This window comes from Dermacentor albipictus, chromosome 6 (genome assembly GCF_038994185.2).
Source record: "Dermacentor albipictus isolate Rhodes 1998 colony chromosome 6, USDA_Dalb.pri_finalv2, whole genome shotgun sequence".
In the NCBI taxonomy this organism is placed as follows: domain Eukaryota; kingdom Metazoa; phylum Arthropoda; class Arachnida; order Ixodida; family Ixodidae; genus Dermacentor; species Dermacentor albipictus.
The window spans coordinates 93,242,513-93,264,512 of NC_091826.1; the positions used below are offsets into that span (position 1 = coordinate 93,242,513).

Below are 22,000 nucleotides of genomic sequence, written 5' to 3' on the forward strand. Positions count from 1 at the left end.
AGCACCTGGTACAATATATTTTCAATGAAATGGAGAGTGGTCATGCTTAAGCATGACTTTTAATATAACCAATTTTAGCCTGTATTGCTATATCGCAGGCTGTGATAGGTTACACACAATAAATCGCAAAAAAACTGATGGCGTGTTTACAGGCACCGCACAGCTTCATCAATTTTCAGCGTAGTACTCTAGCAACATCACACGTGATCTGACATATCACACTGAAAAGCTTGCACACTTATAATGTACAAAAAGCCGGCTTATGGTAATAAGCCATTAGTAGTTTCAGTGTAATGGTGAAAATAGCTGATTACCTCCAAAATTTCCTCAACAAGGTCGCGGTCATTGATTTGGAGAGATCCAAGGAAAGAATGAAGCTGCCAATAAAATGGCCATTCAATTTCCTTCGCACCTGTTGTTCCGCTGCAATGTCGCAGCTTTCTGCAAAGAAAGGTTTCTTGAAAGCATGAAATTCTGCACCATATAAATGTACATACCTGGCACATTGTCAAAGGTAAAAACATGAAAAACAAACAGGGTGCGAGCTGCACTTGAAAGGAATGGTGAAGCGCCGACCTGCCCCTCAAGGCACAGAAAGTAAATTCGCAAAATGAAGACAATAGCGCAGCGGTACAGGAAAAAGCTCATTCAAAATGAACTTCTTGACACATTAGCTCTCTACAATGAATCTAGCTATCGTTTATTTTCGATATATTCGTTGCCCCACAGGCAATCACTGAGGGGAGTGACACATAGAATAAAAAAGCACAGCATGAAATAATGTTAATCAGGGTGGCAGCTTGGGCACTTGGCAACGCATCAGAAAGTTTAAGAAAGGGCAAACTGTACACGGACGAAAAGGCATATAAACCAGCGTCTGTGAATGTCTGCTGTGTGCCTTCTCGTCCGTGTCCGCTTCGCACTTTTTTTACGCAGATTGAAGGGGAGAACGGGCCTATACCTAATTAATATGCGATCTTAAAGCTGTCAGGCACTCGGGTAAATTTAAGCAGGAAGAAAATGTCATAGCTCGTAAATGAATATCTACGAACACGAAATGCACACGACCTCTGTGCGGCAACAATATACTTGCAGACGTGTCGCGAGCGCAGTTTTAACATTAGTACGCTTAGAGCAAGCCGGCGATAAAGCATGGAAACAGCCCAGTGCCGTTGAACGTGCATAGAGCGATTAGTCAAAATGATCACGCAAGATCCAAAAGAGTGCCGTTTTGCCAAAACCTAGCCCAGGAGCACTGCGTATCCTTCGTTGTTTGCAACGTGTCACACCAGGGTCGTGAAGGTGGAGGCATAACATTTCGGTGTGCTGTGCTCACACGTCACACACATTGCCAACCCAATTGATCGTTCCGTTGTCAGCAAAAAAATAATACCACTTCCCGGTATTGTTTTGTTCAGATTTGAAAGCTTCTGTCGTACTTGCTTGTCGTTATACGGACCTGCTCCCGCCGGCCGACCAGAGCTCAGAGTCTAATTGCCCAGAGTTCAGTTGTATATATATGCGAGTATCGCGTGTTTGCGGGTGCAGAGTGGTCGGGTTCGCCTCCCAAATGCGGATCAGGGCCTGCGTCATCACGACGGGCACGCTTTTGGGAGGATGTTTCGCTGCGAGCCAAGCTGCACGCGTTGGAAGTGGGTGCCGCCATTTTTATCAGTTGCGGTTTTTACTGAAGTGGCCCACCTCAGTTTGCGGCAACCATGGTTAACGGAAGAACTATACCAGTCAGGTTTACTGTTTGACTGAGTGTAACTGCGGTTAGCCTTAACTGCCCTCAAACTTAACTGCGGTAAGACTACCCGCGTTACATGGGTATTAGTGTTCAGACATTATTAACTACAGCGCGACAGGACGACAACCGACAAGAACGCACTGCGCTCTGTGCGTTCATTGTGTTCTTGCCATTTGCCTTTCGGTCGTTCTTTAGTTAATCATATCTCTTTTCACTGCTTTAGTTCACGCAAGCGTAGCATAGTCTGCCATCACCGGGGTTTTTGTAGTTCGACTTAGTGTTTCAAGAGTGAGGCATTGTTGCGCAAGCTCAGACCGTGTCACGGAGCAGCTGGTGTCTGCAGGTCTCGCTGTTCTTGGCGGTCGGGAATGGCGGGAGAACAGGCGGTTCGTGACGCAAGCACTCGTGGACCTCGGCTACGGAAAGCAAACCATGTGGGACCGAGTTCAGGCAAGTTTGCAACTATGGACAGAAAAGCGGCATGGGCAGAACCATGTGGCTTCTGCTGAGTGCACACGGCGACATTAGCATTTATTATGCAGGGAAAAACGGCTGAAAATGGCTTTTCAAATCATTAGCATTTCAAATGTTACTTGTGCAAACATGGAAGTGTCAGCGCGAGACTAGAAATGAAATACACTTCATGCTCTGCGCTAACCCTGACATCATACAAGACGTGGCCGTGCTCGGCTAGGTGCGCTGAAGTTACCACAGGATGGTAAGAACTCGAATTAGCCTAGACTTGAGGAGGGAACGGAAGAAACTGGTACATAAGAAGCTGATCAATGAGTTAGCGGTAAGAAGGAAAATAGAGAAATTCCGGATCAAGCTACAGAACAGGTAATCGGCTTTAACTCAGGAAGAGGACCTTAGTCTTCATGCAATGAACGATAATCTTATGGACATCATTAAGGAGTGCGCAGTGGAAGTCGGTGGTAACTTCGTTAGACAGGATACCAGTAAGCTATCGCAGGAGACAAAAAATCAGTTTTAGAAACGCCAATGTATGAAAGCCTCTAACCCTACAGCTAGAATAGGACTGGCAGAACTTTCGAAGTTAATCAACAAGCGCAAGACAGCTCACATAGCTAAGTATAATATGGATAGAATTGAACATGCTCCCCGGAACAGAGGAAGCCTAAAAGCAGAGAAGGAAATATGAATAGGTAAGAATCAGATGTATGCTTTAAGAGACCAAAGCCTGCAATATCATTACTAATATGGATGAGATAGTTCATGTGGCAGAGGGGTTCTATAGAGATTTATACAGTGCGAGTGGCACCCACGAAGATAATGGAAGAGGGAATAGGCTAGAGGAAAATGACATCCCACTAGTAAGGCCGGAAGAAGTAAAGAAGGCCTTGGTTGTTATGCAAAGGGGGAAGGCAGCTGGGGACTATCAGGCAACAGCCGATTTGTTGAAGGATGCTGGGCAGATTGTTCTAAAAAAACTGGACACCCTGTATACGGAATTGCCTCATGAACTTGAGCGTACCGAAATCTTGGCAGAACGGTAACATTCTCCTAATAATTTAATAAGGGGACGCCAAAGACTTGAAACATTATAGACCGATCAGCTTACTGTCCGTTGCCTACAAAGTATTTACTAAGGTAATCGCAAATAGAATCAGGAACACCTTAGACTTCTGTCAACCAAAGGACCAGGCAGGATTCCGTAAAGGCTACTCAACAATAGACCATATTCACACTATCTATCAGGGGATATAGAAATGTGCGGAATAAACCCTTATATATAGCTTTCATTGATTACCAGAAAGCGTTTGATTCAGTCGAAATCTCAGCAGTCATGCAGTCATTATGCAATCAGGGTGTAGACGAGCCGTATGTAAAAATACTGAAAATATCGATAGCGGCTCCACAGCCACCGTAGTCCTCCATAATGAAAGCAACAAAATCCCAACAAAGAAGGGCGTCAGGCAGGGAGATACGATCTCTCTAACGCTATTCACAGCGTGTTTTATTCACAACGTGATTCACAGCTGGGCACAGGTACTCGTTCACATACACTGAACTCGTTTCCACAGACCTTGGGTTTGAGGAAACGAGTTCAGTGTATGTGAACGAGCACCTGTGCCCAGATCGCAAGCGCTTGCTGGAGCTGGCTGTCAATAAGAAGCGCGAGTCAAACTGGAAGTTTGTCTGGGTGCGTGGAGGCCAGATCTAAGCACAGAAATCTGAAAACAGCATGCTGCTAAAGATAACGAATAGCAGTGACGTGGCCAAGATGATCTAAGAAGTTATCCTTCATCATGGATTGCTATCACCTGCTTGCTCCAGCACAGTTAAACAAGCTATTCAGCACAAATGCCGTAAAACTTTTTCACTTGTACTGCCGTTCAATAAACAACAAAGTGGATGAAATAGAAGCCCTTTTTTCTGTTTTCAAATTTTCTTTTGATGTAATTATATTTAGCGAGACCTGATATCAAGATGAGGCAAACTATTTAGTTCTAAATAACTATAGACATTTTGTTCTTAATAGACCTGGGCGGCGAGGTGGGGGAGTGTCGTTACAGATATTGAACACACTTGCTGCAGTAGAAAATAAACTATTCACAGTTTCTACCCCAGGTGTTGATATACAGACAGTAGGAGGTTGAAATAACCTTTTCACCGTTCTATACCGTCCTCCTGATGGAAATTTGAGAGGCTGCCTAGATGTTCTCGAAAGCCTGTTTGATTATGTAACAGCAAACCAGCAAGTATATTTATCCGGTGATATAAATATTGATACGCGATGTGATTCAGCACCACAACGAGAATTCATACGCTTACTAGATGCCGATGGTTTTTTCAATCTTATCGAAGTACCTACACGCATCACGTGCTCCACATCTTCCTCCCTTGATATTGTAATCATGAACGCAGAAAAATGAGACACAAAGAAAGCTGGCACTCTACTGTCCGACTTAAGTGACCCTCTCCCTGTTTTCGCCTTTGTCCCAGCTGAACGCCCTTATCGAATTCCCGCAGCACCCTCTCCACATTTTCGACGCATTGATATCACCACACTTGACGGTTTTCGTTCGATGCTATATGAAACAAGTTGGGACGATGTGCCATCTTTAAAAGACGTGAATGAGGCATATAATGCATTTTTGTTTAAAATAAAAACTGTCGATCACAAATGTTTTCCGCAAGTCCGTCCGCGCAAACGCAATCCTAAGAAGCCGTAGGTTACGCTTGAACTGCTGCGCAAAATTAAGACCAAAGAGAAAATCTTTGCGCAATTCATAAAATCGCGCCAGCCTACCAAGCTTGAGAAATATACAAAATACCGAAACCAGCTAAATCGAGAACTAAGAACTGCCAAGTTAAGTATTTTAGTAATGCATTTTCCGAGGGATCCAAAATAAATGTTAACAACCAGTGCGACCAATTGAACAAATTTATAAATCGCACCTCAAAAACAACTATTACGACAATAATGTAAGATGGTATACGTATAAGTGGAGAGGAACTGTGTAATGAATTTAATAATTTCTTTGTCAATGTAAGCAAAGCATAATGCTCACCCTCTGACACAACTGTGGGTTACGCGTATAACACGCCATGTATTCTGGAATCCATGTTCATGTATCCTACACATCAAGACGAAATCATGACAGTGTTTAGAATTCTAAGAAATAGCAGAGCTGAAGATAAAGATGGCTTTCAGGTCATACCCTTCAAGTTTGTAGTTGAAATACTAGCCCCAATGGTAATGCATATATATAACCTAACTTTAGCACCTGGCGTCTTTCCAAGCGAAATGCAGGTAGCAAACGTGGCTGTCATTCACAAAGGTGGTGCTACCTCAGATATGGCTAAAAACAGGCCCATTTCAATTCTCCCGATATTATCCAAAGGTCTGGAAAAAATTATTTACGTGAGAATTCATAGTTTTCTAGTTAAACATTCAGTTTTATCAGACAGTCAGTTTGCTTTGAGAAAACAGAAGTCCACTGAAATAGCACTAATTAAGCAAAAGCAGATAATAATAAATGCGTTTGAGGAAAAGCTCCTTGTATTCGGAATATTTGTTGATTTTTCAAAAGCATTTACCTGCTTCATCATGATTTACTGATACATAGACTCAATTACTATGGCATTAGAGAACGAGCTTATCTTTAATTCAATCATATTTGAAATATCGTAAAGAAATGGTCTCCCTTAATAATGCTATATCAAACTCACAACCTATCCTCTCTGCTGTACCCCAAGGCAGCATTCTGGGGCCGGTATTATCTAATATCTAAATTAATGATATATTTTCTGCTCCTCTTCCTGTACACATAATTGCGTACGCAGACGACCTCACAATGCTTGCCTCAAGTAATACAGCAACTGACCTACAAGCACTCGGCAATCAGTTCTTAGAATTCCTGCGTCAATGGTCCTTTAAGAATTTCCTAAAGGTAAACATTACCAAGACGAAAGCAATATTATTCCGAGCTAAAAACAGAAGGGTGCGTGCAAATCTCGCCCTTCGGTTAGCAAACAAGAAAATTGAGGTCGTGCCAATTGTGAAATGTCTTTGTGTTGCTTTGACCGAGTCTCTTAATTGGGATAAACATATTGAGAATATCTGCGCTAAAATAAGCAGCATTAATGGCATCCTATGTCGCCAGAGGCACACACTTCCCCCTAAAGTGAAAATAATAATTTACAATGCATTTATATTGCCACATATAACTTATTGTCTCATGGTCTGGGGGACAACAACCAAGCAGAACCAAATGAAAATTCTAATTGCTCAAAAACGAGCAATTACATTAATAGCTAACGTAACGTGTTATACTCATACGGGTCCCTACTTTACAAGGTTTACTATCATGACAATATCAGAGTTATTCCCATTCAAGTTGATCTCTATGTATAATAACGCTGTTTCCACTAAGGATGGTTTCCTTCTATCAAGTCTCAATCCGACTCGTTCGATTCTATCCTACAATACACGGAACAAAATGTCATGGAGTGTACCTTTCTGCCGCACAACATACGGTAAGCACTCACTGCCATATAAGTTATCACATTATCTCAATATTCCGCAAAAGAACAACATCATACTTGAAGAGACTTCACGACATAAATTAGCCAAACTTATTCGCATGTTTGAATGTGTATAGTTCGTGATTAGAACATATATATGGCTTTGTGTACCTTCATTTTACTTGCATAGTATCTCGGTTCATTATAAATGAGTTTCCTGTGCATAGAATATGCGAAGTAGTTTTTGCCAAATAAAGTCCAGTGATAGTAGAGGCGTAACTTCACGCAAATGTCAGATGAAGATATTGTGTTTGTGAGTGCGCTCTTCCACTGCTGTTGTGGTCAGCTGCTGGGCTATGCACCCCGGCAGAGGGCGCAGGGTGGCTCTCAAGCTGAAACAACGCAGCTTCTTGCCTTGCGTCCTCTCTCCTTTGTTGCTGATCTAAACTTGAAAGAGTTAATAAAATATATTGTTACAAGCACGGAGAAAAGGGGTTTATTTAGGCGTGTGAGAGCAGGAACGGCAGGCTACGAACAACAGTAACGGCCGCTGCCCAGTCTTCGTTCTCATCTTCCCTTCTCTCCTTGATCCCCGCGTCCCTTTTACGCGCTTGGACGTAACATATATCTCTCCTCGCAGACAAAGCCCACTGGGCGAGTCAACTAGCTCGTCGTGGCGCGCATGATTTCAACCGTGTGACATGCGCGACTTGTGTCCTAGCAGTACGTCTACCAGTGTTCGTGAGGCGTGCGAGAGTACAATTCACTTCGCTGACTTTGTCGATGACAATATACGGTCCATCGTAGTTTGCCAGCAGCTTTTGGCACAAACCGCGCTTCCTTGTAGGAGTCCAAAGCCAAACGACAACACCAGGGTGATATGTAACAGGCCGCTGTCGTGCGTCGTAGCGGGCTTTGGAGTTTTCTTGTGATGCCAAAGTCCGTAGACGCGCAAGTCTCCGAGCTTCTTCAGCGAGGCATAGCGTATCGGCGACCGTAGAATTGTCGTGGTGGTAAAAAGGGAAGATAGTGTCGAGCGTATACCGGGGCGGCCGAGCATATAGAAGGAAGAAGGGGGCTGTAGCCGGTTGTCTCGTGCTTGGCGGTGTTGTAGGCGTAAGTAATAAACAGTAGAACTTCATCCCAATTCTTGTGATCGGACGCAACATACATGGAAAGCATATTTGTGATTGTTCGATTAGTGCGCTCGTGAGGCCATTCGTTTGCGGATGATACGGCGTCGAGTGCCTGAGGTGCGAGTTACATAAGCGCACAAGCTCTTCCACGATATCCGCCGTGAATTAGCGTCCCCGGTCGCTTATGATAACACTAGGTGGTCCATGTCGCAGATCAATAGCGTGAAGTAAGAAGACCGATACTTCGGTGGCGGTGGCTGATGGCATAGCCGCCGTCTCGCAATAGCGCGTGAAATAGTCGGCGCAGACAATTATCCAGCGGTTCCCCTTAGATGACTTTGGAAAAGGGCCCAACAGATCAATTCCAACTTGCCGAAAGGGTGAGCTGGGAGGCGGCACAGGTTGAAGGAGACCTGATGGGGCAGTGGTAGGGCGTTTCCGACGTTGGCGCTGTATGCAGCTGGCGACATACAACTCAATCGAATGTCGCATCCGGGGCCAGTAAAAGCATTCTTGAATGCGATAAAGGCTACGCACAGTGCCTAAGTGACCGGAGGTATGGTCATCGTGCATAGCCTGAAGGTTTGCTGGCCGGAGACGCTCCGGCACCACTAGAAGGAAGCGTGCACCCATGCTTGAGTAGTTCCTTTTGTACAGGAGCCCGTCACGTAGACAGTAGCTGCTTGTTGCACTTGAATGGGCAGAAGTGAAGAGTGGCTCCAATTTGGTGTTTGTCCGTTTTTCTGCTTTGAATGCATCGATATCTGGAAAAGCGCATGTCACAGAAGCGACGAGATGATCAAAATCATCTGCGTCGCAGTCAGTCGTGGTAAGCGGCATACGGAAAAGGCGGTTAGCATCAGCATGTTTTCGGCCACTCTTGTAGGCAGCAGTGAAGTTATATTCCTGCAACCTCAAAGCCCAGCGCGCAAGGCGACCACAAGGGTCGCGAAGGTTCAAGAGCCAGCACAGAGAATTGTGGTCTGTGACGACTAGGAATGGGCGTCCGTACAAGTACGAGCGAAATCGCTGAACTGCAAAGATTACAGCGAGGCATTCTTGCTCTGTCACCGTGTAATCTCGTTCACGTCTGCTTAATGAGCGGCTTGCATAAGCAATCACGTGCTGACGGTCGTCATAACGTTGGACCAAGACGGCACCCAGACCGACGCCACTAGCATCTGTGTGGATTTCTGTCGGCGCAGTAGGATTGAAGTGGCGAAGGATAGGTCGGGAGGTCAGCAGGAACTTCAACTGACGAAATGCAGACTCGCACTCGGGTGTCCACTCAAGCCGTGCGTCTTTATGTAGCAGATTTGTCAGAGGATAATCGACGTCAGCAAGACCAGGAAAAAATGGGCGAAAGTAAGAGCAAAGACCCAGAAAACTACGAAGTTGCTTCACTGACTGCGGTGCACTGAATGCCTCAACAGCTGCCGTCTTGAGGAGTCAGGCCGGATACCGTCTTTGTCAACAAGATGACCCAGCACAAGGGTTTGACGGTCACCAAAGTTACATTCCTTGGAGTTCAGAACCAGGACGGCGTTTTTGATGCAGTCGAGGACAATATCCAGGCGCGTATTGTGCTCATTGAATGTGCGCCGGATATAACAACGTTGTGAAGATAGCACATACAGATGTTCCATTTTAACCCATGCAGAATGGTGTCCATGAATCTTTCAAAGGTTGCTGGAGCGTCGCACAACCTAAATGGCATCACATTGAACTTCCTCACATCCGTCAATTTTTTTCACCCAAGTCAGCATTGTTTCCGCAAGAATTATTCCTGTGGCACCCAACTTGCTCTTTTTTTGCATGACTTACATTTAAACCTAGATCGCAATATCCCGACAGACAAAATATTTTTAGATTTCAAAAAATCGATCCATAAGGTCCAATATCTCTTAATGAAGTTGTCTAGTCTTAAAATTAATCGTGTGTTCTAAGCTGGATTCGAGGGTTTTTAAATAACCGTAAGCAGTTCGTGCACACTAACTCCCGTTCTTCATCCTTAACGCCCATGCTTTCAGGCATACATCAAGGCACTGTACTTTGTCCCCTGCTTTTCTAGCATACAATAATGACATTCCTTGTAATATTTCTTCTCGTGTCCGACTCTTCGCAGATGATTCTGAGCTTTACCGAGTAATTACTCACCCTACCCACCATTTCGCGTTACATAATGACCTGTCGCACCTAGGAAACTGGTGTAACACTTGGCTCATGTATTTAATGTATCTAAAACCTTGTTGATGTCCATTCGCTGTCGTCATAATTACGATATGCCTAAGTACAGCATAAATAGTATGCTGATTGCAATAACTGACTAATTCAAGTATCTTGGTTTGTATATCTCGAGTGACTTAGACCTGTCATGTTAACTAGATAATAAACTCTGCTAATCATACTCTAGGTTATCTACGCCCTAGCGTTTCCCTCGCTCCTCTCTCTATTAAACAACTTGCTTTCCAAACATTCTTGCTGGCCAAGATGAAGTATGTCAATGCTATTTTTTACCCCCACCACAATAACCTTATTAGCTCCCTCGAGTCAGTTCAGAACCGCGCGACATGATTTATTCTGTCTAATCATTCGTACAATTCACGCATCTCGGCAATAAAAGCCCAAATAAGCTTACTGGCTCTAGCCCCACGCTGGATAATGGCACGTCTTTTTTACAGTGGAGCTGTTAGAACCTCGCTGTGTTTCTCTTGACGTCCGCAGCTTCGCCGAGCTCGGGGAGAAATTGCTGAGAGATCATGAATGTAGAGTATAATAATCATGGAGTTTCATACAATAATTACTAGAGGGAACTCTGGCACTATTTTCCACGGGAGCTACAATGGGAGCTTGTACCAGAATGGGAATTATGGTAATTACATGGATTTCCCTATACTTCGCCGTTCTGGCTTCAAACAGCATTTTGCCTTTGTAAACACATAATTTTCAACAGTGTATTGCATAAGAAATAATTACATAAACATTATTAAAATTGGCCGACGGTAGTCCGACGCAGCACCTCTAGCACAGGGGCCTAATATTGAAGCGATTATGCCACGGACGCCTCTATCGACGAGCAATGTGAAACGCCCTTATGAATTTATCGCGGACATGTCAGTGCCTTGAGACGCTTGGCACATTTCCATTTGGCCATCTCTACAACCTCGATCATTGCAATTAGTAGCGATTGTGCGTGTTCGCGGCGTCTTCTGCACTTCTGCAATTTATGGCAATGAAGACATAAAAAGCGCAATAGAGAAAGCCACAAGAACGTCTGAACCTACAAAGACGAAGATCAGAGAAATCCATGCACTTCCAATCATTCCCATGGTGGGCCAACGACTGCAGCGCCAGACTTCCCTATAGTATATTGCAGGAAGCTCTATGATAAAAATAGCATCGCGTAGCCACCACCTCCTCAAATTTTAATGATAGTGCAACCACTCGCTCCCCAATGGGAGCTGTTGGTGCGCCTTAGTTCAGTGAGTGGCCGCCATAGGCCGCTACGCAAATGGTACGACTAATTAATGGCGAATTCCATTGAGAGGACAGGAGTAGAGCGCGGCGCAGTGCGGAGTCGGGTGGCAGCGCAGTAAGAGCCGTAAAGCTCGACCCGCCACTGGAATGCGGGGTACATCCGGAGAGCAGGTTGGAGGGGGACGTGTGTGGACGAATGTACCATGTCACACAAGCAATCGACGTCCCAGTATTCTCTGTGGGAGAGCGGCAAAACACGTGTAATCGTGTTGTGGTCGTAAGGTGTTCGCCGGTTCGCGGCCGCGTATAACATACATTTGTGCAACGCCGACGCATCATCCGACGCATCCGGTGCCAGTAGATTTCACTGCTGTCACCGTCGAGCGTCTCAAGCGCTTCAGCAATGCAAGACGCTTTGCTACCGCTGTCCTCCGCGCAACCGACGAGAAGCAAGGTGGACTAGAAATGCCAGTATCTGTCGCTGAATCGTTGCGAAGCTCGTTCATATTATTGACGTCAGTCAATGGGGCCAAAGCAGCAACTACGCTTGGCTGCCGCCAATGCCGCCGCGCTTGCCGGGTGAAGCAAAATAAATACAAATGAGGAGGATATTACGGCTTGAATCACGCGACTTTCCCCATACTCCACTTTTCAGGCGAGAGCAGTGCGGACTGCTCCCGGCTGATCTCAGCGCAGCGAAACTGGCCTTGTTCTAGCGCCGGATGACGGCGCTCCCACTACTGTTTGACCAGTGAAAGACGCCGCACCTGGAAAGAGCACTTTCAGCGTGCTTTTGAGTGCTCCTTTTCTTCCCCTGGAATTCACCATTAGCTACTGCTCGCCTTAGGCAGGCGTCCACTGCCGTTCCCGATATGAAGTAGTAAACGCTCCGTCCCCGCGTCTTTCTGGTGTCAGGTTGTTACTAAAACCCCTTAAACTTCGTAAAGTAGCGACACTCTCCTCATCCGCCTTCACTCCTCCTCGTTTCTCCTCTTTCACGCTCCCTCCTCGACTGTGGCGCTGCCTACACTGCTAGAGCGTAGCAACGGCGCCAACATGCACTCCTCGCCACTCCGTGGACGCTTCTCGAGCAAAAATAGCGCTGATGCATGGCGCGAGGGCCCACGTGATGCCATTAGGCCAATAGCGGCGCGGCGTTGGCCTCGGCCTGAGCGCGCGAGGAGGAGGCGGCATTCTTCAAAGCGTGGCACTACTTTACGAAGTTTAAGGGGTTTTAGTTACGCGTCTGTCAGCCTTCCTCCGACTTCCGCTGGGAGGCGCCACCCAGAGGGTGCTCACTCCCCCGACCGTAAAGCAGGCGCGAACACAAGCCGACGGAGAAAGAACGAAAGGATGATGGGAGAGGGTGTTGACCGGTCGGAATGGCCGCATCTGGCAGGCATTGAAAAAAATAGAGCAGGTGCTGGCGTAGCATAGCGACTCGGCGTGGGTAAGTGGAGCCTAGCGAGTATAAAGTTTGCATCGCGCAGCATAGCAGCACGGCGAAGGTGGGTAGAGCGTTGCGGGGGAGAAGGAGCGGCGCGGCGGCGACACAGGTGCTCTGACGTCATTGCTCTCCGATAAAAACCCGCGTGCTCGCTTCGGCGGTCCTCTTTCTCGCACTGGGAAATAAATCATGCGTTGCTCCGCTATCACAAACACCCGAGAGCAGTGGAGCTGCGGGAAGCCCAGTAAAAGTTGAATAAAAGTGCGGATTGGTACTACTTTGCTGGCCTTCCTCCAGCTCCGCTGGTATATGGTGTTCGTGATAGCAGAGCCACGCATAACTTTTTAATAATTTGTCCCATTCTTTTCTTTTGGTTACCCGTACATAAATAGAGCCCATCGCATTGCCCGCACCAGCCACTCTAACACAGTACATCCTTCAAAAGCCCGTACAGCACAGGACTGGAATGGCCTGGCCACCGAAGTGGCCAATATCATCGACCCACACGCATTCCAAATCAGTTTATTCAGACATCCTTAGATGCTTAGGGGCACGGACAAAAAGCCCTGAAAAGGCTTCACGCAGATCATCGAGAACATCCTACTGTAACTTGTGTTATCTTTGCTTGCCGTTTAACCAGCCCCTCCTTCATGTAATGTGTCAACAAGAGGCCCTCAACTAAATAAACAAACAAAAAAATCTCATGCTACTCGTGTTGCCTCTAGAATATGGTAATTGTTTTCTTAAATCCACTGAACATTAGTTCAGAGAAAGTGCATAAAATGTTGACTAAAGAACAATAAATTTTATTTACAGTGGTATGGCTATTTGGTTGGATGGAATGTGCCGTAGCGGCCAGGGAAAGCGAAAGAGGCCCGCCGTGGTTGCTTAGTGGCTTTGATGTTGCGCTGCTAAGCAAGAGGTCGCGGGATCAAATGGCGGCCACAGCGGCCACCTTTTCATGAGGGCGAAATGCAAGAACACCAGTGTACTTGGATTTACGTGCATGTCAAAGAACCCCAGGTGGTCAAAAATATTCCGGAGTCCCCCAGTATGGCCTGCCTCATAATAAAATCCTGGTGATCACACGTAAAACCCCATAAGTTAAATTTAAAACAAAACAGCTTTGATTATGTACTGCCGCTGGCTCCGATGGTGAAGGTCCACGGGGATCGGAGCGTTCATCTCCTGGTGTTCCTTCAAGGTTTGGTGCATGAACCCAGGGATGAAGGATCGCAGTGTTTTAACGGCTAAAATTGCTTTGCAAATAAAACTACATGTTTGCCTCTATACCTAGCCATTACTACTAAAACGGCATCCCCGCTGTTGGGTCATTGGTGGTCATCTTCCAAGCTCCTTGAGAAAGCGTCTTTATTCTCTGATTCGGCGCAGGTCGAAGCTCAGCATCTCGTTGGCACAATTGACAAATTCGGCGGTGCCCCCATTTTGCCCCGCGACTTGTTGTTCCGGTCTGCGTGCAACAACGTGGTAACGTTCCTGTTGGGTCGACGTCTGGACCTCGACGATCCACGCCGGAGGGACATGGACGAGCACCTCGAGGGATTTCTGCTGGGCAGCGCCGCCTCGTCGATTGACTGCCGCCCACAGTGGCTGAAGAGGCTCGAGCGGTGGCTGTGTCCCCGTTCGCCCCGCGTGACCGTTGAGGACCTGGCCAATGAACTTGAAGCCATGTCCAAGTGAGTGCACACGCCTAGAGTGATGAGAGGGGAACGTGAACATTTATGTGACGGCCCCGCGGACACGTGGCGCGATTGCTGCTGAGAAAAGCACAGGACTCGCGGTATGATTTTTTCTGTGATAAAAATGATACAAATATATATGTGCAGCAGCTAGACCTACCTGAATCTAACATGAAGGCAGGAGTTCTGGACTTGATGGCTGTTGTTCCCTCTCATGATACTCTTACATCTCACTTCTGTCCACTCCCCTCACATACTCACCTAAAGAGCTAGCCTTATTCTACTATCTTAATTAAATTAAGCTAGTAGAATAAGGCTAGCTCTTTAGGTCAACTTCTACAAAAGAGAACATTTATACAATATTTGACTTTTTGGGACGTCATTCAAGAACAGCTTTTCATTCTTCGGCAACGTCTGGGCAGTCTAACTTTTTCAAGTGAGCATGAGCTTTCACGTGAGCATCAGATCACTCCGGGCGGCAGGCATCCGGTCGCACTCAGCAATAGCACTTGACGCCTCCTTGTTGCTGCTCTTTACGTTCGGGCACTCGTCAGCTTTGTAGTCATGTTTTCTGCGTTTCCAGCAAGACGAGTATTTCGGTCTTTTTTACCGCGTCCCAAAACCTGCAGCATGGTTTCCTTGCTTCCCACACAGAAAGCACTGAACTTTTTCTTTCCTGACCTCTGTTTCGCAGTTCTCGTTCTGAAAGACTGGTTTACTAGTCTCTCTGTCCTCTTTACCTCTGGCAAGGTTTGTCAGGCTTTGCGCCTGCAAATAATGGTCAGCCGCTTCCGCTAGCTTGTCGAGGTCGTGGCATTCTCGCTTTTTGGCGAGAATGGCGAGCCTCTCATCGCAACATACGAAATACTGTTCCGCTACAACAATGTCTTAAGCTTCGTATATAGGTGAATATAGGCAAATTTCGTATGTAGGCCAAGTAGTTACGGGCCCCCGTAACTACTTGGCATATTTACAGCTATATGAATGTGCTTATACATACAGCTTCCACCAGGCTGTCTACTATAATCACTAACCTTCTTCTCTAGATCGAGTGCCCGAACGTTGCTGTATTCCTTTACAGGGTAACTCTCGACATATCCAACATTGCACAATAACTACAAACTGCAACCAGCTAAAAAGTTCTTCATTGAGATCAGCCCTAATCCTTCCTAATCCAGAATGTTGAACTGTTCTTGCGAGTATACAGTGTAAGACGTTGCAGCGAATGCTTCTTTATCACTGACACCTTTTTTCGCCAGTATTTTTCCTCTTTTCTTGCGAAGAATCGGGGTAGCTAGGACATTTCTGCAAATACTTGCTGACATATTCGCATAAGCTGCCGCTCATTTTTGACGATGCGTAGAAAAAAGTGCATAAATATGAACAACTTGGCTCGCAATGCACAAGCTTGCAAGTCAAATTCCAGATCCCTAAAATAATCAGCAAGAGCACGTTCGCCTCCCTTGCAGGAGAGAAGTCCAACGAGCGATGCGCATGGACGTCTCCCAGCGTAACAAAGCTGTCATCGACATCTACAACGAAAAGCTAGAGGAACTCGGCAGCGGACATGACATCTTTACAGGCAAGCACTATGCCTTTCATCAATTCATCAGCATCACGCAGGACTAGCGTCCATCAGGCTCTCTAAGAATGCACAGTGGGTTATAAGGGAAATCGTAATAAGCGACTCGGGATTCATTTTGACCACACCTCGGGTTCTTAAACTGCCCAAAACATATTTCCATTAAAAACTGAGGAAAGGCCCATTTGCCGGCGATGTCGAGGATTATTTGTCGAATGACGACAGTGCGAACCAGGAGAGCATCAACGCTTGGTCAGCGCGGAATGTGAGTGTAACCATCACACGGAATGTGATGGCTACAGACATCGGGAGGACAACAGAGAGAGAAAACGATAAGTGAAAGGCAGGGAGGTTAACCAGGACTGAGCCCAGTTGGCTGCGAAAGTCCACGGATCACAAATGCGTCTGAGCCAGTGTGAAAGATTTGAACGGCGAGGCAGTTGACAGGCAGTTGGTGACAGGCAACGAGAATGGGGCAACTTGAACAATAAGCGATGAATTTTCGGCGAAAGAAAATGCGGAGTGCGTGAAGATTCTTATAGAGGGCGCCATGTGGTCGTACCTCCAGAGGCACGTATCATCGGCTCAGTTACGCTATGCAGAAGCTTGGTGGAGGAGCATAATCGTAAGTGTATTGCGCGAAGGTTGAACATAGACCAGACAAGTGACAATGATAAGCGCGTTCAGACAACTTAAGTCTTATTATCAATGCGCCGTATTATACAAGGAAGTGAGAAAGCTATCTGAAAAAGAAACAAGAATTAGTGAAGGCAGAAGCAAGGAAAACTAGCAAGTCGCAAAAAGTGAAGCCATCATAAAAACAAGAAAAGTAAAAATCAATTTAGTGCCGAAACCACACTAAAATAGAGGAGATCACGTACCTACAGGGCGAGTGCATAAAGAGACGAAAGCGGGTGGTGGTGGTGGTGGTGGTGGTGGTGGTGGTGATGTTGAAGCAGGCGGGGTTAGCCTGGCATACATAGCCGGCAATTGTTCCGCCTGATCCTCCTTCGAGTTGAGATCAGTGGTGTGTCACCAGGTGCTGATGAGCCCCGTGTCTCGCAGGAAGGCTATCAGCAGTCGTTGCGCTCTCTTCCTGAGTGCCGCGGGCCCTCCGGGGAAAACAACGTCTTCAAAGGTCCTGTACGTGAGACCGCTTTTTCGTAGGTTGTCGACCATCGCTTTTCTTTCTGTGTCAAACTGCGGGCATAGCCAAATGAAATGTTCGATGTCGCCAATGTCACCACAGAAAACACAGAGTGGGGAAGCGCGAAGCCCAGTCTTGAATAACCAAGCTGGGGTGTACGCGGAGTCGGTCCTGATGCGGTATAAAAGCGTCGCTTGTTCGCGTGTAAATCCATGAGTCACACAGGATTCGTGTGGATTCTCGTACATCTCTCTAAAGTGAAGGCGGATTGCACCCTTAGGGTTTCGAAAAGCTTTTGGAGCTTTCACTTTTGGGACACATGTCAGCGCTAGGTGTGCAAGGGCGTCAGCTTCCTCGTTTCCATCAATTCCTACGTGTGATGGAATCCACTGAAACCTTATGTTAAATCCTTTGCTCGTTAGGTCGTCTACCAGTGCCAGAGACTGCCTTGTAAATTTCTCTAGAGATAGGCCCCGATGTAATCTCTGTAATGCTGACTTGGAGTCCGTCAGCACCACGACATCTCGTGCAGAAAAGGCCCGTAGTTTCCGCAAAGCCGCGGTGATTGCGGCGCTTTCTACTGCTGTAGAGGAAACTACGCGATCCAGTCGCCCAGACCATGACGCATCAAGGGATGGTATGCAGAATGCCGCTGCACAGCTATCTGTTTGTGCGCACACCGAACCGTCTGTGTACACTTGTAGATGGCTTTGAAACACAGTGCTCAAGTGGTCCAGCACAATGAACTTGGCTTCGGCAGTAGAAATGGTGCGTTTTGTCGGTAGGTGGGGTACATTTAGGCTGCAGGTAACGTCCGGAAAAGACCATGGCGGGTCAAGGCGACTTCGTTTAGGCCATTCCAATCCTAAAAATCGGAAGGTGTTCAGCGCCGCATGGAAATGTGAGCGAGTTCTTGCTCTTAGCCGCCGGAGAAGCGCCGTGCCTGCGCGTGACTCGCCCAGCCTTAATAGCTGCGTCAGCAAGGCCTGAGATGCCAAGAGGCGGAGTGGAAGAGACTCTGCCTCATTAGTGACTTTCTTGTTTGAAGCCGCCGTTGGAACTCCCATCACCAAGCGAAGTCCCTTTCTGTGCACTGCCTCCAAGCGCTCGAATTAACTCGATGACGGTGATATCAGAGGGAGCTGATAGAGAATGCGGCTTGTTATCAGTGCAGCGTTCAGTTTAAGCATGGATATAGGATTGTTTCCCCAACGCGTACCTGCCAATCGACGAAGTGAGTTGATTTTTGCACTGATGCAGCCACAACACTTTCGACCGCACCACGCCATAGTAGCTTGTTGTCGATGGTGACGCCCAGGAATCGAACATGAGTTGCACGAAGAATTGAATGCCCTCTGATATTCAGCGTCAGACGTGTTGACTTGCGTCTAACTCCCGGGAAAAGCATGAAGGCCGATTTTTCTGCTGTGAAAGATAGGCCAAGCGTCGATAAGTGGCGATCAATAGTGGAGATTGCGGCCTGGGCTATTCGGGCCAAACTTTGTGTTGGTACCCCGAGATCCAAATGCAGATGTCATCTGCGTAGATGGACATCTTAACTGCCGTCCGACCTACTTTCAGGGCATCTGGAAGGCTGGCCATGGCAACGTTAAAAAGCAAGGGGGATAGGACACTTCCTTGTGGGACGCCGAGGGAAATTCGTCGCTTGTCACTCATTATACTTCCGAGCTTAACTTGGACACATCGATCACTGAGAAATTCATGGACGAATCGAAGAGCATTTCCCGAGACGCCCATGGCTCGGAGTCCGTTGATGATGCCTGTATGAAGCACACAGTCGTATGCCTTGGCAACGTCCATAAAGATGGCGAGTGTGGAAAGGCCGTCTGCGCGATGGTGCTCGATATGACTTAGTAGATCCAAGAAACTGTCCTGGGCACTCAACCATGGACGAAATCCGGTCATACATGATGGCAGTCTATTTCCTTGCTCGAGATACCATATTAACCTCGTACATATTAGTCTTTCCATCAACTTTGATACGCATGATGTTAGCGATACTGGCCGGTATGAGGTGAGGTTTGCAGGATCCTTTCCCGACTTTAGCACTGGCACCACCCAAGCTGTCCTCCACGCTTCTGGGATCTCTCCTGTGCTCCAGACGTGATTAAATATGTCCAGAAGTGCTCGTTTTCGTTCATATGGCAGATTTGTCAGCATCTGATTGCTGATCGAATCGGGACCCACAGCACAGCGACTTCATAATTTGCTAAGCGCCAAATCCAACTCACGAAAGGTGAACGGCGTATCCATGGTATGGGATGCTTCAGACAACAGAGGGTTCGATACTGCTGCTGATCTGCCAGATGTATATACGTCTGCAAAATCTTCTGCAAGGGGTTGCAAGGGTTTGCACAGGCCATTCGAAGCAAGTGCTTCGAATGGCCTGTGCAGGCGAATCTTTCCGGATAGGCTATTCATTACTCCCCATATCCTTGTCATGGGAGTAAACGCCGATAAACTCTCACAGAAAGCAGCCCATTGAACTCGTCTTAACCTTTTTGTGTGACGACGGAGGACAGCGTTTATCCTGTTGTATTCAGTTTTCGCAGATGGATTTCCCGTTTTTCTCATTAGTTTTCGCTCCGCTCCTACGCGCTGCGCAGAGGTTCTTTAGTTTCAAATCAGGAGTAGGAAAATGATCTGGCAGTTTCAACATTGAGGTAGCCACTCTTTTGCTCCGCAGCATATCTGCGAACAGCTCACCAGGGGATTCGTCCAACGCTTCTCTGTATGTGTCCCAGCGGGTCACAGCACAAAATTGTCCCCCAGCAGTGTGAAATCCGGTGATGTTCGTGAAGATCGGAAAGTGGTCACTGCCCATCCTGTCTGGGACCGTTGTTGACGACACGACAAGGTCTGTAGAATGGATCACGAGGTCTATGGCACTCCATGAATCTGGTGTTCTGAAGAAAGTTGGTTTGCCATCGTTCGCGATACATAAGTCAGCAGCATCCGCGGCTGTGACAAGTTCCTTGCCTCAGGAATCTGCAGTCTTATCTCCCCAAAGCGAATGATGTGCGTTGAAGTCGCCACAGATTATTATAGGAGAGGGGCGACGAATGCAAAGGTCCTTTACGAACGCCTCCATGGAGACCTTCCTGCGCGGACTTATATAAACCGACACCACACTGAGTTTTCGTTTTCCTAGGCACACTTGCACGGCGGCGACTTCCAAGAAGGTAGAACAAAGGCCTTGCACTGGTAAGGTGACGTGAGGTATTTCTCGCCTGATGTATATCATCGCACTTCCATTTGCAAATGATGGTATACTCGGATTTCCATGTCTGATGTACCCTGGGATCATCCTTCCATTTGGGAGACCAGCCTCCGAGAGGGCTAGAATTGGTATAGGTATGTCTCGAAGGAAGAGGCTGAGTTCAGAAAGACGCTGTAGAATACCGGCGCAGTTCCATTGCATTATTAAGGGCACTTTTGGACGACGGAATTGACCAAGTGGGCGAGACATTGCCATTATGCTGCTGAGTGTATGTGGAAGTAGAGCAGAGTATTACTGACTCAAGAGCCAGCACTGCTTCCAGCATATCCTTCGTTGAACTAGCAGGCATCTTCGCGACGTGGGAACGTAGTGCCGTGAACAAAGCGCGTATCACATGCTGGCAGTTTTCCTGCTGACTGTTGCCAAGTGGTACTTGAGGTCGGTTCACTGCGGCCGCATAGGTGCGTTGTTCGGGCTCTTTTCGAACAGGGTTCTCAGCCGCTGAGACCGTTTGCGTTGGCTCGGTAACTTCGTTTATCGGTGTGAGATGCGGGAAGTGAGATGCGTATTCTGTTTGCAAACCAGTTAGTTGTGGCGCTCTGGATGTCTTTTTCGTGTTCGATGGTGCGCTTGCACTCTTTGGACCCAGAACAAACAACTTATTTCTTCGCTGAGCAGCTGTCCGCGCAGGGCATCGACCGTAGCTAGCAGGATGGTCACCACCGCAATTTGCACACACAAAGTTGTCTTTACTTGCACACGTCTTAAAGTCATGAGGTCCCCCACAGCACTTGCACCTCTGTTCCCCACGACAGTACTTAGCGATATGTCCGAAGCGCTGACACTTTAAACAGCGTGGTGGTGTCTCCACGTAGTCGACAAGCTCGTGTCTGGTGAAACCAAGGTTGATCTTCTCCGGGCGTTCAGAATTTGGAGCAAATGTGAGAACCACCGAGTTAGTGCGCCTTGACTCCCACTCAGATGACGAGGTTTGGACCCGACGGACGATTCATCTTGCATGGAACACTCCCTGAGGTCTCAGGTAGGTGAGTAGCTCTTCATCCGAGTACCATTTAGGGACTCCTCTAATAATGCACGTATTTTTCATATAACTGTGTGGGACACGGGCAGATATGACTATGCCGCCGATATTCTTGGTCTCTAGGAGGACGTTGGCTTGTCCTTCTGTCTCTACATCTAAGAGCAATGCTCCCTGTGCTGTGAAGTGGCTCTTCACTGGTGCTCCACCGAGAATCCTTTCAAGCTCAGAATACAGGACAATATGGTTTACTTGCTTTAAATCATCTCTTTCGGATGCTGCAGTGACTAACACTGGAATGCCCTCCGCCCTGTCTTTACGATGGCGCACAATTCGGAGACCACCCTCGTCCATGTCCAGGTCTGAAGGGTTCACCACGTTGTCGTCCTCGATGATAGTTGACTCGTCTTCAGATTCACCAGTGTCTTGTCGCTTGCAGTCAGGCTGGCTTGTACAAACCAGCTGGCGTTTCTGACCCGGTGTCAGCCC

At 47.2% G+C, this 22,000-nt stretch overlaps 1 protein-coding gene across 1 annotated transcript in view; it reads left to right on the top strand.

Annotated features, from left to right (window-relative positions):
- Positions 1-22,000, top strand: part of LOC135907520 (cytochrome P450 2J4-like) — a 103,891-nt gene that overhangs the window by 58,073 nt on the left and 23,818 nt on the right. Inside the window, exons 5-7 of the mRNA XM_065439215.1 lie at positions 2,094-2,200; positions 14,195-14,499; positions 15,972-16,084. Coding sequence (XP_065295287.1) covers positions 2,094-2,200; positions 14,195-14,499; positions 15,972-16,084 — 525 coding nt within the window. The remainder of the gene's footprint in view (positions 1-2,093; positions 2,201-14,194; positions 14,500-15,971; positions 16,085-22,000) is intronic.